The sequence below is a fragment of the Lonchura striata genome, chromosome 23 (assembly GCF_046129695.1).
Source record: "Lonchura striata isolate bLonStr1 chromosome 23, bLonStr1.mat, whole genome shotgun sequence".
In the NCBI taxonomy this organism is placed as follows: Eukaryota; Metazoa; Chordata; class Aves; order Passeriformes; family Estrildidae; genus Lonchura; species Lonchura striata.
In genome coordinates this window covers 9,757,120-9,781,255 of record NC_134625.1, presented here as the reverse complement: position 1 = coordinate 9,781,255, position 24,136 = coordinate 9,757,120, and the positions used below count along the sequence as shown (strand labels likewise).

Genomic DNA, 24,136 nt, shown 5'->3' with positions numbered 1-24,136 from the left:
CCTGAGGGCGACCCAAGCTCAACCAAAATCCTCAGGAAGCACACAACGTGCTCCGAGGCACCACCAAACATTTCTGACACCGTGCAGCATTAGAATTTCCTTTAAACAAGGGGATTAGCTGCTGGATTTGGATGGATTTGGTGCTCAGCACAGCTAATAATACCTGACACGGGGCAGAGCAGCCAAAGCTGCTCTGGGATTGTGTGTCCATCGTTCCCTGCCTGCATCTGGACACTCCCTGCCACATCCACGAGGTGAGAAGCACAGCAGGAACAGTTTCAGGCTGCTCTTCCCTAAAAAGGTTCCAAAAACACATGAACAAGACCATTCACAGCTCTTAATAAATGTCCTGTGCCTTCTAGGGGGAAAAAAATTATTAATAAATAAATAAATCAAGGCTGTAACAGGATAAAAGGGTCCAGGGCGTACAAAACCAGACTTTGAGGAGCCCCAGGATGGAACCAGCTGAGATCCATCTGCTCCTCTCTCAGGTTTTAGCACAATTCCACCCTGAAATACCAAAAATAACCCCAGGTTCAATGCAGAAAGAGCCAAAAGCACAACCCTGAACCAAAGCTGACCCTCACATCTGGGGACAGATGTGCCCAGTGAATTCACACTCCTCATGCAGGGAGGGGAAAAAAGGATTTGGTGCCTAAGTCAGCGTGGTGAGGGAATCCAAAGTGCAGGTGCAATCTGTCTGCGTGCCAGAAAAAGATAAAAATCAAAGCTTGCTAATTGAATATTTGAAGGGAAAGATTAAAATGTTCTGGTATAAATTCTCCTTTACAGAGAGCAGAGCTGTAGGCACAGTTCTGCCTTCAATCCTGCAGCTGCACAGATAAAAATACCCACAGTAACCCGAGATAATTTCAACTCTGGAGTAGCATCTACGTAATTCATGTCCAATCAACTCCTTCCTAAAATCAGCCCTGACTCATGAATGATGGGGGATTTCAGTTTTAAGAAACATTTTCTTCCCCTGTGGGAAAAGCACAAAGTGTTGTTTGCTCATCCATGTTCCAAAGTCTGCTTCAAGCATCACATAATGAAGTGAGAGCTCTTATCACTAAAACACAAATAATTAAAGATGTATTTCGATGGGGGTTTTATTCCTTTTTTTTTTTTCCCCTTTTTTTGTCTCTGCTGGAGAGAAAGGACAATTCCCACAGAAAGCAAGAATTGTGCCCAAGCAGAGAACCACAAACAGCACAAGCCAGCAATTGTCTGTGCAGGGAACAATGGATCTTTCCACGGCTGAGCTCATTAAAAAATGCACTCTGGAGGCAGGGCTGGCACTCAGAGCTCACTTGCAAGGTGATTTTTGTTACCAGCCTGCACCTCCTGGGACACCCTTGCCCCTGCCTGCATCACAACAGAGATAATGAGCTGCAATTACAGCCAGACACCATCGAAAATAAAGAAATAAATTGAAAATTGGTTCAGGACAGGGTGAATAGAGTCAGAATATTTGAGTAAAATCCTCTTCTGTCAGAGGCTGCTGAATTTCCTGAAGCCCCACTCCAGGCACTCTTCTTTTCCTGGTCATTACACCCATGTTTTGCACCACTTGAATTCTCCTTTTAATCAATCACCTGCTCTATTTCCCCTACTCTCCCTCAAATTGCTGCAAACTGGGAAAAACAAAACCCGCAAAGTTTGGTAACAGATGGCAGCAGAAATGTGGGATCTCCTACATGCCTGGAAGCAGGAATTCAGTCACTCCTGTCATTTAGGGAACAGCAACAAAAACCCTCGGAGAAGGTGACTCACTGGGACCCTGGCACGGAATGAGGGGGAAAATAGAAATAAGAATTTATCTCTGAGCTTAATGAGCCACGGGTTTGGGGTGTGAGAGAAATAATGAGAGCTTTTAGGGAGGCAAGGGAAAGAAACATCTGGTGGTGGTATTTCACACCAAACCACTGGGGTGCTGCTTCTCCCATCCCCATCCCTCCCAATTCCTTCCTCCTCCTCAGGATCCACCACCTCTGCTTTCCTTGCTGCTTTTTAAGCACCTCATTTTGCAGAAATTCAGATTTCGCTGCACAAATCAGGAGGGGATTACCCAAACCTGCTGGGTGTCCACTTCATAAAACACCCCAGGAAAACGTGGGCACGTTTTCCTGAGAAAACAGAGAGAAATAGAGAAATTTCATCTGTGCACAAGAACAGATTTTCTGTGATCTCTCAGCTCTCTCCACCTATGCCAGAAGTTTTCCCCCCTTAATTACACTTTGCTCTGAATTAAGCTGGATTTTCCCCTCTTGAATGAGGACAATTTCCCCCTTCATCCTCATTTATGTGCCAGCATTAAAATTCTGCTGCTTTCCAAGCGCATCCCTGCTCGAATCCCGACGTCCCGGCGATGGCATTTGCCAGCAATTTCCTGCCAGAGCTTTTTCCATCTCGTGTTGCCCCTCACGTCCTCCCCACTGCCAGAGCCCCCAGACAAAGAGGAGAGCGAGGAGAGGCAGTTTGGGGCTGGAACAGTGATGCCATTGTCCCCCCAGCACATCAAAGCCACCACAGCTGCTCCTCATGGGCACCACAGCGAGGGACCCGGGGCTCCTGCCTGCCTTGGGTGGATTGGAAGTGGCACCGGGATTTCGGGGGGATTTTCTGATCCTGCAGCAAAAATCAGGCAGGGCTCCTTTTCGTGTGATGGCATCTCCATTTTCTGCCTCTTCCAGGCAGCACAGGGATGGATTCAGGGATGGAATTCAAAGGGTCCTGCTGTGATGGGAGACACAAAGGCAGAGCTGCAGAGGTTGAAATGAACACCCAGATGGTGAAAATCTACAATAAATGAGATGGATATATCCAAGTTAACGTGTGGATGTGAGATTCCTGCTTATCTGCAGTCAACCTTCATGCCACGGCTGCTTTTTTAGTTCGAAGTGTTATGTGTAGTAAATATAATTCTCGCCATTCCTTGTATGAAATATGTAATATTGGATACTTGTTAGAATACACCCGTTTGTATTAGTTCCTCCCCACCTTTGCAGACGAGACTGGGTGTGTATTGGAAACTGAGTCACAAGTAAAAGGATGTGACTTGGCCAGGAGATGGGCCATGTGTAGACTCCATGGGACTCCAGGTGTTGATCATCCCATAAACGTCCCAAGATGGATCTCATGGAAATCCTCAGACAGATCCATGTGAATCCAACCTTCCCGTAAATCCCATCAGGGATTCACTTACTCCGGACACTGAATTATTCCTCCTCATCACCAAAATAGAAAATCTTATTAACCTATGGACTCTGAATAGAAGAAAAGACTGATTGCTGAAATCTTGGCCTCAGGTGGAATTTTCCCTATAAAAATCCGCTTGTGCCAGGATGGAGGTGTGTGGGCATAGGGAAAACCTCTCCTGAGGCTGACTCCTTGTTGCACACCCAGGGCCGACCGTGGGCTCGGCTCTGTTCTTTCCTTGTGGCTGGCTAGATAGAATTGGATTGCAAAATAAATATTTTATTTTTTCATATTAATTTAGGTAGATAAATTTTCATTTATAACACCAGGCTGGAGGTGTGTGGGCATAGGGGAAAACCTCTCCTGAGGCTGACTCCTTGTACCACACCCAGGGCCGACCCCGGGCTCGGCTCTGTTCTTTCCTTGTGGCTGGCTAGATAGAATTTGACCGCTAATAAAATTATTGTTTATTTTTAATCTGGCTGAATAAATTCTCATTTATAACAGAAGGGAAAGCCAAACGTCCCCCGGAGCTGCCACCAAAGCTGTCAGTGGAGATCTCCCAGGTTTCTGCTGGGTTTGCCAGGAGCAGGAGCTCTGGGTGCCTGTGGCTCCCTGGCCCTGTGAGCAGCTTTTCCCCCTCCAGCAGCCCCGAGGGACATCGGATGTGCCTGGGTGTTGGATGGAGCGCTCACCCAGCGGCTCCGAGCCACGGGAGCAGCCCGGGCCAGGTGTCCCCAGGGAATTCAGGGATTTAGGTTAAGCACCCATCTGTCTGATCCCCTCCTCTGCCTTCTGCAGGCTTTGTGCTCTGCAGGGAAAAGCTCCAGCCCCAGCCACACTCTGCTGCTGCTCCTGAATAACCTGAGGGCTTTAGGAACCTCTGCAGAGCACAGGGCACACACCCAGAGCGTGTTTTGCCCAAATTTTAATTTCATTTGAATTGCCCAAAGCTGATCCCCATTCCCGAGCGCTCTTTCCTGCCCTGAGCCCCTTTCTCATCCTTGCAGGGCGAGAACTCCCTGGGGTGAAACTCAATAAAGGCAAAAACCCGACCAAAACAAAGAAACAAGTTAATTAATTGCCCTCTTACAAAGGCAAACTACAACACAAACATGTCACTGCTGCAAAGGGCACGTTCCCTGCTCACTGATCCTGAGCCATTTATTCACCTGCTCGCTTTTAATCGCTTGTTTGCAGCCTTAACATCGCCTCTTTCTTCACCAGATCGTTACATCAAGTAGAGAGGTTTGGAATAAACTAAGAAATGCAAATGTGGGACGAGAGCCAAGCAGAACTCGCAGAGCTCCCTGCACTTCCCAGCGATTATTTTATTCCCTTTTCCCCCATCCATTTGCCACGTTCGGAGTGGATGTCTCTCCCATCCCTCTCGACAGCAGGAGCGGGAACACCACTCAAAATTTCCTTCCAACAACAAGGAATGACTTCACTGTTGTTTGCCCGAGCATGCACAAAAACCAAGGGGGAAGCACATATGCAAAGCCTGCTCCCAGAACCCTTCCCCTCGCAAATTCACCAGCAGAGTGCTTTCCATCTGTTTGCCAAGAACGTCAGATAATAAATTACTATTCCACCTTCTGTGTTGGAAAACAGAGTAGCAAACGCTGCCTGGAGCGCCCAGCCAGCCCTGATCCTCCCACCAGCACCAACCCAACAGCCCTGCCACGCTCCCAAAATCCAATTTTTGGGCCAATTTACAACCAGATCTGTGAGATCCAAGGGACAGCAGGTCCTCATGTGCCCCTGGGGACAGCCAGCCTGTTCCCAAGCACTGCACATGATCAATTTATTGATAGGCCATTTAGCCAGGAATAGCAAAGCTTCAGCACGCAGCAAACAAAGAGACAAATGCTGTGAGAAAGAAGAAGAAAAAAAAAAGGCAATGGGAAAAAGTCAGGAAATAATGGAATTGGGAATTAGCAATATATAAACCCCAGAATGAAATGGAACAGATATAAATCACAGAGCTAGGAAACAATGGAATTAATTCAAAGCCAGAGCACAGCTCCTAATACTTCCCCACCAAGGGTAAAATTCATAAATTTATATTAAAATTTGTGGTGTCAAAATGAAAAAAAAAAAAAAAAAAATTTAGGAAAACCCAACCCTGTCAGTGTCACAGAAGGAGTCCCACAGACTGCAGAGAACTGTGCCTGAGAACATCACTAAATGATGAACTGCAGGCCAAACCAGCAGCTGAACCTCCAGCTTGGGAGGAGGGAAAAGCACCAAGAAATCCCGAAACAGCCAAAAAACATCAGCACATCAGTCCCAGCTGTGTGGCACTGCCAGCACATCTGGCTGCAGCACATCTGCAGCTGCACAAACTGCATCTCACTGCCTCCCTGCAGCACATCTGCAGCTGCACAAACTGCATCTCACTGCCTCCCTGCAGCACATCTGCACCTGCACAAACTGCATTTCAGCACTTCCCTGCAGCACATCTGCACCTGCACAAACTGCATTTCAGCACCTCCATGCAGTTTTTGGGGAGGGGAAACCCAAATTCCCCAAGAATCACAAGAGCTGCAGCGACCCCACACACTGCAGCTGCAGGAACCTGCAGCACCCACAAAATGTTGAATTTTGGACTCGCTGCTGCACTGATCTGAGGCTCCTGGAATCCCTCCAGGCACAGGGCAGGCAGAGAACTGATCCTCCCAATGGAAAAGGGAGCTGACCTGCTGGGGAAAATCCATTTCACTGCAAATCCCCTGAAAGGAAGGCGAGGAAACAGCAGGCTTGGCTTGGGGAGGGAGGCAGAGCTGCCACTCCCTGCAGGAACAGCTTCTCTCGTGAGGCACAGATTAAAACACCCACGAGTGCTGAAGTCAAGCGAGGCCAAGCTGCAGCACTGCTCAGCTCCCCCTCAAGCTCAGGGAAAGGAGATTTTGGGAGGAAAACGAGGTGGAACCCAGCCTAACTGCAGTTTATCCTCCTGGAGCATCCTCAGCATCTCCTGGGCCAGGTGGGATGGGAGATGCTTTCCATGTGGTGGCACGGGGGATGCAGGGAGAGGACAGGAGAGATGGAATTACAGGATTGCAGATTCCTGGGAAGCTCTCTGCTCCTCCACCCTTGTTCTGCTGGGGCTTCTGCCTTCAGTGACTTCACACCAGGGAGTTCTCACCCTGCAAAGGGGAGAAAGGGGCTCTGGCTTGGTGAGGGCAGAGAAGAGCACTTGGGAAAGGGGATTTTGAAGGTCCTGGGGAGAATCTGGGCAGCAGATTTACCAAAAGAGCTCTCGGGGCCATTTCTGCCCCCGGAGCTGGAATAATTATTTACTTGCTCCCACCCAGTGTCCTCCAGCAGCACCACACTGAAATCACTCTGGTCTAAACCAGAACTGGCAATGTGTGACTGTAACCCACCAGGAATACTCTTTTCTTATAAGAAACAGAAGACTTTATATTTATCCTGGGTTCTCTGATGGTTTGAGGCACAATTATGGCAAACCCAGAGAAGAATTTATATTTATCTCAGATTCTGTGATGGTTTGAGGAACAATTATGGCAAACCCAGAGAAGAATTTATATTTATCCTGAGTTCTGTGATGGTTTGAGACACAATTATGGCAAACCCAGAGAAGAATTTATATTTATCCTGAGTTCTGTGATGGTTTGAGACACAATTATGGCAAACCCAGAGAAGAATTTATATTTATCCTGAGTTCTGTGATGGTTTGAGGCACAATTATGGCAAACCCAGCTGCCTGCACCAACGCTGGCCCAGCTTCTTCCTTCAACAAAAAGAGGATAAGAAAAACCAGGTGTTTATTTAGAGGTGTCTTCCCAGTGCTAAATATTTAAAAGATATGCCCATGATTGGCCTGCCCCATCCCAAACTCCACTTCAGAAGCAGGAGGTCATGAAGGAAACTACCAATGCACCCAGCAGACAATCAGATAAATACTGAGCATCCTCATGGCCTCCTTTATGGTTCCTCTTCAAAAAATAAAAGTCTCCCACTGCATTTGATGTGTTTTTATCAACAGCACAATAAATCAGTGCCATCTAGTGGAGTCCAAAATGTTAACCTGGACCACAGCTTCCAAATCTCACCTGTCTGGAATGTACAGCCTCTCAGAGCTTTCCCTGCAGTGCGGGCAGCTGATCCATCAAACTGAGGAGTTTAACACTGCTCAGCTCCCCTCACCTCCCACAGACCTGCAGCACCAACACCTGGAGCCCAGAACACACCTCCAGCATCAGCAGCAACTCACCTTGGGAGCTCCTGGAGGTGCAGCCAGCAGCTCTGCAGTCACACAAACCATGGGCCAAAAATCAGCAGAAATGTTCAGTATAAGGGGAAAAATCCTGCCTTGATTTATGGGGATTTCCCAGCAGCTGAGGAACTAATAATGCATGAGGATGTTTAACACCACAACTCATTAAAAGCACCCCAATTAGCACAGTGGGATTCTGTGTTTCTCTGGTTCAGCCCCTCTCCAAGAGCACTGAGATCACCCCAGTGCTCTAGGAAAGTCAAATCTGTCCAAACAAAGCAGGAGCACACACGCCCAAATTCAATCCAAATCCCCTCCCTTGTGGCAGTGAAATTCCAGCTTTTAGGCCAGCACAAAACGTGATTATTTCCCTTTCCATTGGTACAGTACCATTTCTGGCTTTGGGGATTATAAACCCTAAGGCAGTGCTCACACACCTTTATTAACCAAAAACCCAAACCATGCGTGAATTAACTGAAAATGGGATTGACCAACAAGAAGCTACAAGACCTACTATTAACCAAAAACCCAAACCATGAGTTAATTAACTGACAATGGAATTGACTAACAAGACCTGTAAGATCCATGATTAACAAAAACCCAAACTCTGAGTGAATTAACTGAAAATGGGATTGACAAACAAGAACCTACAAGACCAATTATTACCCAAAAACCCCAAACCATGAGTGAATTAACTGGCAATGGGACTGACCAACAAGAAGCTGCAAGATCCATTATTAACAAAAAACCCAAACCATGAGTGAATTAACTGAAAATGGGATTGACAAACAAGACCTGTAAGATCCATGATTAACAAAAACCCAAACTATGTGTGAATTAACTGGCACTGGGATTGACCAACAAGATGCCACACGATCCCACCCCAAATTCACAAACCAATTCAAGGCTCCCACATGGCCAAGGAGAGAATTACACATTCTGGAACAAAAATCACCTTTTCCTTCCCAAACGCTGCTTCTGTGGGCTCCCACTTTAGCATCCCCTGGGGATTTTACAATTCTTCCCAACCCTGCTGCTCCAGGGAAGAATCCTGGCTGCCCTTCACAGCTCCCACCTAGCTCCAAGGTGGGAATCTTCGGGAATTGCATCAAACACGGGAATGCAGAGGCTCTGAAAGGCTCCTGCATCTGACGCAATGCCAGGCTGGGATATTTTTAGTTCTAATCCATTTAAAGTGCTAAATTCCCAGGGAATCAGCAGCACTGCTTTCACTCAGCACTCCAGCTGAATTCCTCAGTGCCACTACTGCTGCAATCTTCAAGGGAAAGGAGATAAGAGAACCCTTCACCTGATAAGAAAATACCTCGATTTTTTTTGTTTCTTTCCTGCTCGGAGGTACTTCTGCATGTGCCACTAAATAATAATCACACCCAATAAATGTTCTGCACGCACAGGACACTGCAGGAACCCATCAATAATTCAGGGCCTGAACGCCCCAAATCAGGAGAGTGGGATTTGCTGTTTTTATCTCAGGCTGCTTGGATGGACCAGCTGAGGTTGATTGTGGGAATCCAAAGCTTCCCTCTGGCTACCCTAAAAGGCTTGGGACCCTAGCAAGAGGTCAAGAACCCCCCTGTACAGAGCTCTGAGAAACACTTTCTCTGATCTCTGTCCAATAAAAAAAAGTTTTCAATCTTACAAAATATATTAAATACTTAGAGCTTGGAATTTAAGTAATTATTAAATATAGCACAAGTGCAAAAATCAAACTTTAAGTTTCTAAATTAAGAGTTCAAAGGAAACAACATTAAAAAATGTATTTTGTCCTTTTTCTCCTTCTTCATGCCCTCTATATTTCACTATAATATTAGCATTTTTCTCTTAATTTAAATTAAAAACACATTATTCAACATACATATTAACACATTAGTATAAACATAGCACACATAATTTCTAATATATAATATTTATAACATCCCACTAAAAAGCGAAGCCCCACACACTACCCCACAAAACAAACCTACAACCAAACAGCAAAACATATTATAAATAAGCAAGAATAAACAACCTTGAAAACCAGCACAGATGAATTATGGCTTCTTCTTTGGCAACGAGGCAGAAAGACAGAAAATCTACAATCTCAAAATCATCAATACCACAAATTCCAACAGTTGATAAAAAGCAGCTCCTGGGAATACACAGAAAATTTGGAATAGGGCACTGCTCACCCTCCAGACCTGCAGCACCAAAGCAGAGCCTGAAATTCAGGGCTGAACACAACAAAAATGGTTCCAAACAGCTCTGTGGGCTCATTGAAATCTAAATCCAGTCTCATGAAGCAAGAATTCTCCATGTAAAAAATGGCTTTTTTTAACCAAAATAACGGGGATTGCAAAACTCGGGGTTTCACCTGCACATTCTGGCATGTTCAGCCTTTTTTAGGGGGGATTAACAGGTAAAATGTTAACTAAAACAGAGACAGGTTATCAGAAACCAAAGCACACCTAGTAAAAAGCAAAAAAAGCTTTAATTTTTTGGTATTAGAGAGCACTAACAGATCTCCCCCAAGGTATGATTTTCACATGAAAACAATGCAATCCCACCAGCTTTTGTAGAAACCATTTCTTTCTACTGTTGTTTTATCAGCAAACACCAACCACTGCCATTGATAAAAGCAGAAATGCCTCAAGTGTGTTTGCCCAGAACACAAAAAAACTGCCACAAAAAAAAAAAAACAAAACAACAAAAACCCCAAAAAAACCCCAAAAAACCCAAAAAAACCCAGGCAAACACACTCCAGGGACTGCTCCAAGGGCACCTTCTCCCCTTGAATATTCAATGACTCCTTAGTGAAATAATGGCAAAAAGCTGCTGCAGAAATTGTGTGCTTTAAAAAAAAAAAAAAACCACAATGAAAGGGTCTGGAGTGCACTTTTCTCCTGGATGAGAGAAATAGGGAAAAAAATACCTGAGGACTGGGTTTGCTCATTGTGGAGATTTTTGTTCTTCCACCAGAACCAAAGTGTGGAACAGCAGAAAATGCTGACAGATGGATTGAAACCCTCCCACAGCTGGAATTTCTGTGCTTCTCCCTCCCCACCCATTAATGAGCAGCAGGTCACATTAATTGCAGTGTGAGCAGCAAGGCAGGGCCTGGGTGATTAAAAAAAAAAAAAAAAAATCTTTTCTTTCATTAAAACCCTGGTTTTTCACCAGGTGTAGCAAAGATCAGCACAAGTCATTTATTTAAGAATAAATGGTTGTTGAGGAGATTTACTTTGATTTTTACTCAAGCAGGCACTTGGAATTTTTCTAGGGGTCCCTCAGTAGCTGTGAGCAGGTGAGAAAAATTCCTCCCTGGATATTCCCTGGGACTGGGTAAAAGCAGGATTTACCTCCTTGTGCCTGACAGTGTGCAAAACCAAACTGCACACCACAAAAAACACATCTTTTATGCCAGGAATAAAAGCATCCTACCAACAGAAACACCCATTTCTAACCAAAAATAACTTGTCAGGGTGTATATAACTAAATAACTTTTTGTTTATTAGTATTTACACTATATAACTTTTACTCTAAACAGAAATATTTCACAGTATTTCTCCCTCTGGAGCTAACAGTCATGCTAGGCTGGAGTGGGAGATTAAAATTACAAACAATCACTGCAGCACCACGTTATTTTTGTGCATGAAGCACAAACTACTCCAAGTTTGCTTGTATTTCATGAACTATTCATTTATCAGAGAAATGGAGAAAAATCAGCGAGCGAAATGGCCAAAGCCCATCCCCAAATAAAACACAATGGCAAAGCCAGAAGTGAATCAATATGAAATTAAATCTCTGATGCTGCAGCTCTTACAGAAAAAAAAAAAAAAAAAAAAAAAAAAAAAAGAGTAGTTCCAGACTGTCCACAATAAATAAATTTAAATTTTATTCCCTTTCAATTTCAATTTCAATGTTATTCCTTCATTCCCAACGAACCCCAGCCAGGGGGGAGCAGGGAATAAATGGAATAAAGGGAATAAATGCTGCGAGCCTGCCCAGAGAAGATGGGGAGATTAAAGTGCAGGAGGATTTAGGGAGTGTGCAGTAATTCCGTGTCTGCTCCAGCCCTGCAGCACGCTGCATTTGGGATTATCTGCTGCAAACACAACTGCAGCACACACCAGCTCTGCTCCTTTAATTCTGCAGCCTCACAAGAACTGAAAAAGTTCCTTGGCCAAGCAGCTGTTGATGGTATTTTGCTAAAATGCCATGCACAAATGTCTTCCTCTATCAACAGAGTGCAAAGTGCAAAATTAAGTCCTCCAATATAATTGTAATTAGCCAATAATGAGCGGGCATTTTGCTCACTAGATCCTGGGCTGTGTGGGATGGTGATGCACGTTAAGCCATTGAAAAGAAGTTTTCAAATGGTCAATTTGAGGATTTCAAAGCACACCCAGGTGGGCTCTAAGTGCTTCAGCTGAGCAGTGCCACAGCTTGCACACAATTAATAGGAATGACATAAAAAAATGATAATAAAAATGATATAAAAACAATATGAAGGCGGCTCTCACCAAAGGGAAATACCAGCACTGGCTGTAATCTGTATTTCCTGCTACACTTCACCTCTACTGCAAGTGCAATGGGTTTTATATGGAATTATGAGGGAAATAAATGGGAATTGGCAGGCCTGGATGGTTTGGGGGCTTCCTTCTGACTGCAGTGACACAGGCAAGGCTGTGCTACACCATGAAAATCCAGCCATTCCCACCTCAAAACATCCACAAATAAACCCAACAATTCTCTCTCAAATACGTCAAAATGAACATTGAGCAGAAAAATGCTCTCCCCGTCTTGCTGCACATTTCCAAATACATAAAAAATCCTCACGTTCCCTACAAAAATACCCAGAAAATACCATTTTATACACAGAGAACAACAACAAACACACCAAGAGCTCCACTCCAGGGACTGATTTCCACAAGGACCTTTCCAGGTTCACACCAAGCTCAGCCCAGCCTGAACATCCCCTGGTGAAGCCACCCCGGGTCAGGGGTGGTTTTGTGTGGTGGAAAAGTCTCTCCTCCAACCCGAGCTTCCAAAGAAAACTCAGCAGTCTCTGTTGTTTGTCTCAAGGCAGTTTATTGCAAGTTATCTAAAAGATTTTCTCCTGGGGCTGCTGTGGTTTGCTCAGAGCTCAGGCAGAGGCACACACACACCCTGACATCCTCTCTGACCCCGACTGCTTCTTCTCTCCCACCCAGGGTTGCTGCTGTCTTTTATATGGTACATTACGTGTGACATGGGTACAGTTTTTCCCCAATGCCTATTACCTATATTAAATGGTGATTTTCTATCTTTTATATGGTACATTACGTGTTACATGTTTACAGTTTTTCCCCAATGCCTATCACCTATATTAAATGGTGATTTTCTACTCTAAACCAATCTGTGAGTGCCAACATCACCAAGAACATGGAGGTGAGGAAGGAGAAAGAGGGAGGACAGGGCAGGCCCAAATCCCAAATCCATCTTAAAACCTCTGACCCCCATGTACAAAACCAAAACCCCCCTGTACTGGACTTAAAAATCCTTCCCTCTACTTTGTGACTACTTCTACTCTGATATCTAAACTTTTGTGACTTCTTGTTCTTCCTGCAAGGTTGGTAACTCATCCCATGGTTCAAACCCAAAATCCCAGCTGTTTCCAGCTGTGCCAGGGTCTCAAATGCTTCTGACCAGGGCCTGGAACATCCAAAAATGTCTGAGGGACATTTGGAGTTCCCACAATCTCCCTCCAGGCTTTTTCAGCTCTTGGGTACCTGTTTGGAAATTGCTGCTTTGCACAACTTCACTCCTGAAATCCACACCAGGAGGGAACTCTCTGCCAGTTTTCTCACAGAACAGAATAATCACGTGTAAGGAAACGTGCCCAAGAGTTAATGAAACGAGAAAAAGCAAAGAGACACCAAAGACTCAGCAAACAACTCAATAATATTGATTAAACACAAACCCAGATAACAGCTTTGCATTCGGGGAGCACACTGATATGTTCGCTGGTTGTTTGAAATGCAGATTTTTCTCCTTCCAACAAAAGGATTTTTCAGCACACCCAGGATTAGTTTTCACCTGTCCTCACAACATGAGCTGGTGGGAACTCACAACCCCAGCCTGCAGCCCAATTCTCTACTCATTGCAGCAAAATTCCTGTACTATGTAAATCTGGACCCATCTAGATACAGATATCTATTTTTATCTGCCCATTTTCTGCTTCAGAATACCATCACCCATTGAAACATCTCTACTGAAGTCCATGGATCAGTAGCTATGGGGTTGTTGAGATTTGTACAAAGGAAAGGATCCAAAATCTCCCCTTTTCTGGATTTTTCCCACAGACACAGCTCATGAACACCTCACCTCACACTGCCCCGAGCAGCAGCTGGAGGTGCATAAAACCACGTCACCAGAGGAAAATGCTGGCTTATTCCCTGTTATTCCCAAACTCACACGATCTGGATTTCCCCAGCCTTACCTGGGAGAAATCCCATTATTCCCAAATGCACAAGCCCTGAGATTTCCATAACCTTTACCTGGCAGAAATCCTGTTATTCCCAAACTCCCAAATCTGACATATCCCCACCCTGTATCTGGGAGATCCTGTTATTCCCAAACTCACACACAATCTGAATTTCCCCACCCTTTACCTGGGAGAATTCCTGTTATTCCCGAACTCCCAAATCTGTCATTTCCCTCCCCATATCTGGGAAATCCTGTTATTCCCTACTTCACACATGATCTGAATTTCCCCACCTTTACTTGGGAGAAATTCTGTTATTCTCAAACCTACAAAATCTGAGATTTCCATAACCTTTACCTGGGAGAAATCCCATTATTCCCAAACTCCCAAATCTGAGGTTTCCATAACCTTTACCTGGGAGAATTCCTGCTATTCCCAAACCCACAAATCTGACATTTCCCCACCCTTTACCTGACAGAAATCCTGTTATTCCCAAACTCCCAAATCTGACATTTCCCCACCCCATATCTGGGAAATCCTGTTATTCCCTAATTCACACAAACTGAATTTCCCCACCCTTTACCTGGCAGAAATCCTGTTATTCCCAAACCCCCAAATCGACCACTTCCCTAACTTTTATCCCTTCCAAGTCTCCCAAAGGCACCAAACCCTCAATCCTGGCCTGCTGAGACCCCGAAAGGCAAAACCCAGGGAAGAAGTGGCCGATATTTTATTTGACCCCCGGGGCGAGGGTGAATATTTGAATATTTTGGGCAGATTTGTCCTTCCCCAAACACTGCCCGGATTCTGCTGCTCCCAGCCCCGCCACTTGAATGGAATAAAAACCCTTTTGAGCACAACAATCCCGGAGCTGTACAATGCAAATCCCAGCTCCTTTGAGAGGCTGATTAACATGCAAGGACAGGAGCAGCGAGCATCCCCCAGCCCTCAGTCCCTGCCCCGTTTATTTATCGATTGATTTATCAACTTGTGCAATAATTCCACCTATTACGAGCCAAATTTGCCAATATGCTGCAAATACCACCAAACTGGCTGCTTCTCCTTGGTGGCAAGGTGAAACCCAGCTTTGAATATGCTGGGGAAAAAAATGGGATTTAAATTTCAGAATGCTTAATGCACATCAATCTTCCCTGTAAAAAGAACTCGCTGCAAAAAGCTGTGCTTTATAAATAAATTTTTAGGTTTTTTTTTTTCCCATAAAACAAGGACATTTACAATCCTGCAGTTTGATTTCAGGGACAATTAACTAAATTCTGCAGGAATATATCGCAGTTGCTGTAACATGTAAAGTATTTTTTATACAGTTGCTTTTGGGACAAGAGATATTAAACATCTGGAAAAGCCCATTCAGATTTGGAGGCAACAATTTTCTATCTCCATTGTCTAAAATCTTCATCACTTTATTTCATCATTCATCATTCCACAGCTCAGCCAGGGCTCTCCTCAGGAAAGAACCTTGAATTTCAAGCACGGATTTTGACCAAACTCTGCCCAGAACGTGGCCTGGATATGTTACCTGGCTCATTTCTTCCTCCAAGCCTTTGTTTCACACAATTCCCCATTTTTGGATACGGATTTACACACTCCCATTCATGTCTTCGCAGCCACATTTCGAGTTAATCGATGTGGTAAATTATAATTAACCATAAACCAGCAACAAACAATTAACATTCTTGTTTATCCTAAAGATTCAAGGGTGATAAATGCCACAAATATAAACAAAGAAGGGAAAGTAAATTAAATATTCAAATAAGCTTCTATTATGATGATTTTTGTAAGAGTAGAGGTAGGAAAGTCACAGAATCATTGGGGTTGGAAGGGACATCTTGAGATTATCCAGTCCAGGAGGCCACCAGGGGTCTGGCCAGGCGTGTTCTGAAGGTCCACGGATGGAGAATCCACAATCTCTCCCCTCAACCTGTTCCAGGATTCAGCCAAAAACAAAAAGAAAAAAAGAAAAATAGGGATTTTGGTGTGTTTTTATAGGTGCAGAGAGGATTTTCTGTGGTTTTGCTGTATTCCAGTTTGTTGGGCAGCACTGGGGAGATCCTGGCTGTCTTCAGTCCTTCCCAGCAGGAACTGATCCACATCCACATCCCCTGGAGCCTTCTCTTTCCAGTCTCAGCTTCTGCTGACACCAAGCTGCTCCTCCAGTCCCTCTGCAGTAAATCCACGGATTGTTCTGGCACTGGGAGCCCGGAGCTGGACCCTGCACTCCAAAAGTGGCCTCAGCACCGAGGAGCGGCTGCATTTTCAAAGAATTAACCTCACCTGCCCGATTTTCACAACAAACTGTGGAAAGTACCTACCCCAATTTATCCAAGTGCTGTAACAATCTTAAAAACTCAGCTAGAAAGAAAACATAAATGTTTTTGTTGAAGACACGATGAGATTGACAATTCTGGAACAACTCAAGCACTCAAGAGTTCCTTTGAATGGATTTTGTCTTGGCCAACGATGCCCTGGTGAAGTGAGGGACGTGTGTTTTAACTCAAAATAAATCAAATCTGCTCCCCATTTTAAGAAATCAACCATTTCAATGGATTTCCGAATGCTTTTCCACATTATTCCACCCAGGTTGTACTGGACCAGCCAGCTCCCATTTTCCCAACACCCCCTGCATCTGTCCTGTCACAGGATTTGGGATGAAAACTGAGGATGGATCAGCCTCAGCAGGGATCCCACTGCTGCCTGCAGCCTCCAGGGAATTCCCCTGCATGGGATGCAGGATGTGGGGCTGCACCCCTGCATGGGATGCAGGATGTGGGGCTGCACCCCTGCATGGGATGCAGGATGTGGGGCTGCACCCCTGCATGGGATGCAGGATGTGGGGTCAGGGCCTGCCCCTCCTGGGGCTTTGTCCCCTCTCGGAGCTGCTCCCCAGCCTGAACTGACCTGGGGAATTCACCAACCCAGCCTCTGACACACCTTTGGTGTCTCCATTCCTGGGCAGGGCAGGAGTGCCCAACCCACCCTGAGCAATGACAGATTCCTGAAAATCTCCCCCATTTCCCAGCCCCAGCTCTGATTCTGCACAGGCAAGCTGACACATTCATCTTCAGGCACAAGCATCCTTATTTTTTTTCTTCTTCGAGCCCCACACGGCTCTGTGATTTCTGCTGCAAACACCAGATCTCCATCCTAATTATTATTCACGTTTAAGAATTCAGATAACTTCCCCCCCCCTCTTAAGCACAGCTCTGTGTGACTCTACCCCACAGCTGCTGCTGCTGCTTCTTCAGAGGAATCTTAAAGCAATTTGCACTTGCTTTGCAGGATAAACCTCCCATTGTGTGCTGTTCCCCAAAAATCAGCTTTTCCGGCAGCTGCCTGGAGATCTGGAGCTCTCAGGACTGAGGCTGCTGATGTCCCACATTTGTCCAAGTCAGAATTTAGCTGAAGCACCACAAATTCTTGGGTCAGAAGCAACCTCAGAAGCCAAATCTCTAACAAGGTCCAAAAAAATGCTCTGAGGAAGTTTTCAGGTGGCTTTGGGTGTTTTAAAATACGTCAGCACCTCCCCTGGACAGCCCAACGTGTTGTGGCAGGAGGTTTTCCATGGAATCACAGAGCCACCAAGGCTGGAAAAGCTCTCCAAGCTGTGGGCAACCCAACCTTGTCCAGAAACCCCTTGGACACCTCAGGGATGGGGAATCCAAACCTCCCAGGGCAGCCCCTGCCCACGTTTCACCCTTCCCATGAATGAATTCCTCCTGAAATTGCTTTTTGTGGAACCACAGAATGCTTAAAGGTTGGAGAAGACCTTTAAGATCTTCAAGTGTCATTGTCAACCCTGCACCAGCACCGTGTTCAGCACCAAACCCTGTGCTCACGTGCCACGGTCCCGTGTTTTCTGGGCACTTCCAGGGATGCTGACTCCATCCTGTGTGTGCCATTTCTCCTGGGCAGGTCTGGAATCTGCATCCCTGACTCTGTGGAGAGGGATTATCTGCCTTAACATCGACGCAGTGGTTTAAAGCCACACACTTGTTTTAATCTGAATTTTATGCTCGATTTTGATCTCTTTTTCTCCATTGCAGGAAAAGCTCCCGGCTGCCGGGGCAGGCGCTGCCATTTGCCTCTCAGGGTCACTTCAAAAGGCATGGCTCCTAAGGAGCAGCTGCATTTCCCCACCAGGAACCCAGGGGCTGCCAAGCCCTGCTCATTTCCATCCCCGTGCACAGCCAGCCCTTTGCTCCATGCTAATGTGGGCTCCTCAACAAAAGGAGCCACAGCCAGCCCAGAGCTGACCTTCGCATTTGCTCCTGTGATCTGGATGGCTCCAAGTCTGTTTTATTTGCCTGGTGGCTTTTTTTTTTAAATTTAATTTTATTTTATTTTATTTTTGGGGATGAAAAGCGACACGTTAATTCCTAAGAAACACGCGCAAAGGAACAGACCAGGAGAGAGGAGCTGCTGGGAGCCGTAGTTCCCTGCCAGACACACGTTCCACCGAGTTATTCCCATTCCCCCAGTTTGTAAACAGCAAGGAAATCACAATTCTGTTTCCTCGTCATTTTTAAAGCTCCGTATTTACAATGTGCTTGTTTCACATCACATTTCGCATCCGTGGGAAAGGGCGGGATTGGGAAACAAACAACGAAATAAACTGAACACCCTCTCTTCAGTGCACCCGGCAAACGCTGCCCTGCTAGCATCAGCTCCTGGAAGCTCGCTCAGAATTCCTGCAGAAAAGCCAGGACACAATTCCAGAGGAACCAGCTCCTCCCAGGCTGCTCACAGAGCCATTGGAGAAGTTCACAACGCCCATCTTAACCCTGCAGAAGCGACGCTTCCAAAACCACCCTAAAACCCACCCCCAAAAAAAAAAAAAAAACCCAGAACTGTGCCTTTGTGCTCTCACCAGGTGTGGGAAATAAGGAGGAAAAGCGCAGGATGGGCTTTTAAATGAGGAAAGAAATTGTGCTTTGTCTGCTAGCCCTCTGTTCCTCGCAGACTGATGGCAGCAGATGCAGGATCCCCTCCTCCTCCTCCTCCTCCTCCTCCTCTCCTCCTCCTCCTCCTCCTCCCCCAGCAATGGGTTCTGCTTCCCTGGCAGCCCGTGCAGGAAATCCATGGCATCGAAAAATCCATGGCATCGAAAAATCCATGGCATCGAAAAATCCATGGCATCGCCCTCCCACCCCAAACAAGCAGCAGCACCACCAAACCCCCCCATGGCATTCTCCAGCCACAGGCAGAGCAGAGCAGTCTGGCCTTAAAATACATTTCTGGAGAGCAGCCAGGAGAAGAGAAGGCACTTGCAGCCTGGAGAGCAGCCACAACGTTTAACACTTAAAAACCGGGTATTCGTCAAGTTGCTCTTGTATGAAATGGCCTTAAAAACAAAAAAAAAAAAAAAAAACAAAAAAAAACCAACAAAAACCCACACGCCAAAACCTACCCCTCCCCAAAAAAAACCAAAAAAACAGGCCAAGAGTCAAGTGGGGAATTTTCAAGTTCATGTGTTAAGGGGATAAAGCTGATAGAAAATCCTCCCCATTCTTGAGGAAAGCCCAGTTCTCAGGATGTACGTGAAAGGAGAGGGGCCATCTGCTCCGTCTATAAATCAGCATCTACTTTATCAGAGAATGTTTTAATTTTACAGCAGACTAAATAAAATAAATCATCCCTATCACAGGCCACGGGGAGACACGCGAAATGTGGAATTACTCTAAAAGACATCAAAGACACGGTTTGGTTGTGAACCTACCCCACAACTGCTCACCCACCAGTTTCCTCAGGGATTCCTCACTGATAAATATCTCCCTCTTGCCTCCTCTTACATTTAAGCTTAAGGGTTTTTTCAGCAGCACAATGTTTTATTTATTTTTTATAAAATAAATAAAAATAAACAAAACACCCTCTTGCACTGATATCTCCACAGCTTTCAAAGCAAAATTCCTTCTCCCCCATCACAGACTGGTGAGCTCAGCTAAGAAAAAAAAGAAGGTACAAGAGCAGAGCATCCTTTGGGGTGGAAAGCAGAGCTGGATGTGCTTGCTGCTGCTTTCACCATAAACACTGCTGCTGCTTTGTTCTAGCTTTTTAATATTTTATTTGGTTTTTGTGTGCTCCATTTTATGCTGATTTAACAGTTCCAGCTGCGCGGCTCCCTAGGCATTCTCCATATTCATAATTATTATTATTGGATAAACATGTAGTTGAGTGGGGCAACAGATGATATGCAGATAATTTTTTTTTTTAATTTCTTTTGCTTACTCCCATTTATTTCCCTTGGGTGGGGGGGAAACCTAAAAAAAACCTTTAAAAAACAAAAAAAAACTAAAAAAAAAACAAAAAAAAAAAAAAAAAACAAAAAAAAAAAAAAAAAAAAGAAAAAAAGGCAAGGCGCTTTCTGTGCCCTCCCACAGGCGAGAGCGGCGGTGTGGAGGTGGCAGGGAGGCGGTGGCACTGCGATCGCAGGGAGCAGGCTGGCATCAGGCTGGCATGCCAGGGTGTGGCCGGGCGGGATGCGGAGCGAGCGGCTGGGAAGGAGCGCGACCCTCGCCCCTGCGCAGACCCCTCATTAGCGCTCCTCTTCCTCTTGTTTTAATGAAGCAGGGGCTCAGCAGCGGCGCGGTGCCGCGGGAGAGGCGGGCACGGCTCGGTGGGCATCGATGTTAAACAGGTGGCTCGGGCTGGGCAGCAGCCCTGGGGACACTGGTGGCACCGCTCACCGCCACGGCCACCGCCACCCACCCGGCCGGGATGGCTTAAGGGGATAAAGATGCTCGGCGCGGGGAGGTGCCGGTGCGGAGGAAGGGATGGAGCAGGGCAAGGACAGCTCCAGGGAGCGCCGGGGCTCGGACACGGCACCGGGAAAAGCCCGGAGCGCTGCCAGCCCAGCGCCGTGCCAGCTGCGGGGTGGCGATGGCACGGCCAGCCCGGGATGCTCCCGAGGGACGGGGAACCGGGGTGAGGAGCACACGACAGGACGGGACACGGAGAAACGCCGGGGGAGCCCAGCGCGGCTCCGGAGCGCTCCCCGGGGAGCGCCGGCACGGACAGCGCCGGGGACAGACAGACGGACAGAGGGACGGAGGGACGGACAGCACAGGCATGGAGCTCGGAGCAGGGATGGACAGCACAGGGATGGACAGCACAGGGATGGATAACACAGGGATGGATAACACAGGGATGGACAGCACAGGGATGGACAGCACAGGGATGGATAACACAGGGATGGACAGCACAGGGATGGACAGCACAGGGATGGATAACACAGGGATGGACAGCACAGGGATGGACAGCACAGGGATGGATAACACAGGGATGGATAACACAGGGATGGATAACACAGGGATGGATAACACAGGGATGGACAGCACAGGAATGCAGCTCGCAGCAGGGATGGATAGCACAGGGATGGACAACACAGGGATGATAGTACAGGGATGGATAACACAGGGATGCAGCTCGCAGCAGGGATGGATAGCACAGGGATGGATAGCATAGGGATGGATAGCACAGGGATGGAGCTCGGAGCAGGGATGGACAGCACAGGGATGGATAACACAGGGATGATAGTACAGGGATGGATAACAGGGATGCAGCTCGCAGCAGAGATGGACAGCACAGGGATGGACAGCACAGGGATGCGGCTCGGAGCAGGGATGCGGCTCGGAGCAGGGATGCTGGCTGGGGCGGGGCCGGCGCAGGTGTGGCCGCTCCATCCTGCCGCTCCCAGCCCACCTGCCGCTCCCGGACCCGGGCGGCGGCGACCCGGGCGGTCACCGGCGGCTCCCGAGCGGCCACGGCGGGGCCACCGCACCAGCGCTCGCGCCCGGGGCCGCTCCACAACGGCAGCGCCCCGCGCCCCTCCTTTTTCTTTTTTTTTTTTTTTCTTTCTTTTTTCCCCCCCCCCTCTCCGTCTCCCTCTCCTCCTTCTTCTTAAATTTATGATTCCAGCCTCTCCACGGCGATCTCATCCCTCTCGCCCTGCCCGGCCGCGTCCGCGCCCCGCGGGCGGAGGGCGGCGGCCGCGGGAGCATCCTCGACACCGCCGCCGCCGGCAGCATCCCCTCCGCGCCCATTGTCTGCGCCCCCCGCGCACCGCCCCGCGGCCCGGGGGTGGGGGGGGGGGGGAGCCCGGCGGAGCCCACCCCGACCGCAGCCGCCCCCCGCGGCCGGCCGCGCACCCGCCGAGCCCCGCGCGGCCGGGGGGTCCGCCCGTCCCCATTGTTCGCGGCGCGCCGGCGGCCCGCGTACCTGCGGCTCGCAGCAGGACGAAGGCGCAGGGCAGCACGGCGAGCGGCAGCAGCATGGCACCGGCGGGCCGGCCGGCCGCGGCCCGGGGCGGCGGGAGGGCGCGGGGAGCCGAGCCCGGCGTGGCCGCTCGGTGCGCTCGGCGCGTCCCGGCGCCGCCGCGCTGAGTGCCGGCGCGGCCGCAGCGCGCCGCGATCCCTGCGCCGCCCGCGGCCTCCGCCGCGCCAAGTAGTGCCGGGCGGCGGGGGGAGCGCGGCTTTGTGCGGAGCGAGCGGCGGCGGCTGCGCTCCGCGCCTCGTGCCCATTGTCACAGCACCGGCACTGCTCCCTGCCGCAGGGCTGCCTTAGCGGGCCCTGCCAGGCTGGGCTGGCACAGCGCTCCGGATGCCTTCTATTCTACTCCATGCTATTCTGTTCTATTCTATTCTATTCTATTCTATTCTATTCTATTCTATTCTATTCTATTCTATTCTATTCTATTCTATTCTATTCTATTCTATTCTATTCTATTCTATTCTATTCTACTCCATGCTATGCTATTCTATTCTATTCTATTCTATTCTATTCTATTCTATTCTAGTCTAGTCTATTCTAGTCTATTCTATTCTATTCTACTCCATGCTATTCTATTCTATTCTATTCTATTCTATTCTATTCCAGTCTAGTCTAGTCTACTATTTATTATCATAGAATCGTTATTAGTTATTAACGCATTATTGTGTTACTATAAATTGTATTATTATATATTTTTATATTATTATATTACATTACATTACATTATATTATATTATGTTATATTATATTATATGACATCATATGACATCATATGACATAATATGATATGATATAATATAATATAATATAATATAATATAATATAATATAATATAATATAATATAATATAATATAATATAATATAATATAATAATATAATATAATATAATATAATATAATATAATACATATATTATATGACATTACATTATATTACACTACATTATATTATATTATATTATATCACAGCATATCATATTATGCCATATTATATATTATATCATATTACGTTATATATCATATCATATCATATCATATCATATCACATCATATCATATCATATCAATCATATCATATCATATATCATATCATATCATATATTACATTATATCATATTATATATCATTATATATCATTACATATCATTAATTATCACTTTATTATTTATTATCATTGCATCATTATGATCACATTATTATATTATATAATATATTTTTATCACGATATATTATACTATATTATTTTATATATAATTATGTATTTTTATATTCTATGTTTACATGTGTTATATATATTTATATATGCTATATATGTTTATATGTGTTATATTTATATATGTTTATATATACTATATACATGTTATATATATATTTACATATGCTATATATATTTATATGCTATATATTTTTATATGTGTTATGTATATTTATATGTGTTTATATATACTATATACATGTTATATATAGATATATTATAAATCTATACTATATACCTGTTATATATAGATATATTATAAATATATAGATATATTATAAATCTATAAATATAGATATATTTTTTGCAGCAGAAAGCCAAGCTTGCCCTAAGAGTATTTGGGATAAAAACCTCAGGAAGAAATCCCCTTTTATCCTGACAATAATTCGCTGATTGCCACATATTATATATCATTTTTATTATGAAGAGCGCCGAGTTTGCAGCAATTATCACCCAAATTTAGGAGATTAAATCTCCGTGAGCTCGGCCCAAAAGAGAAACTCCCGAAGAGGGCAAAGCAGGGTTTCAAAATATTTTTATTTTCACTGACGTGGGCAGAGGTGACAGGGCAAGGGCGACGGCTTTGGGCCTGCAGAGGAGATGCTGCAGTGGAATTTTGGGGAGGAATTCCTGCCCCACCCTCGGACCCTGGCGTCCCTGTCACCTTGTCCAAACGACCCTTAGAGCATCCAG

The 24,136-nt window shown here is 46.1% G+C and overlaps 1 protein-coding gene and 1 long non-coding RNA gene across 11 annotated transcripts in view; both read right to left on the bottom strand.

Moving 5' to 3' along the window:
- The window catches only part of NCAM1 (neural cell adhesion molecule 1), a 93,804-nt gene extending 71,561 nt beyond the window's left edge, over positions 1 to 22,243 (bottom strand). For all 10 annotated transcript variants that reach the window (XM_021529990.3, XM_077788028.1, XM_021529992.3 and 7 more), the window contains exon 1: positions 22,140 to 22,243. In XM_021529990.3, the coding sequence (XP_021385665.2) occupies positions 22,140 to 22,194 (55 nt within the window). In that variant the 5' untranslated portion in view covers positions 22,195 to 22,243. The remainder of the gene's footprint in view (positions 1 to 22,139) is intronic.
- Positions 15,088 to 19,265, bottom strand: LOC116184452 (uncharacterized). The gene is made up of 2 exons (XR_004149222.2): positions 18,793 to 19,265; positions 15,088 to 15,846 (listed from the first exon to the last, which is right to left on the bottom strand). It is a non-coding gene; the product is annotated as an uncharacterized LOC116184452 (long non-coding RNA).
- Positions 22,244 to 24,136: the final 1,893 nt, after the last annotated feature.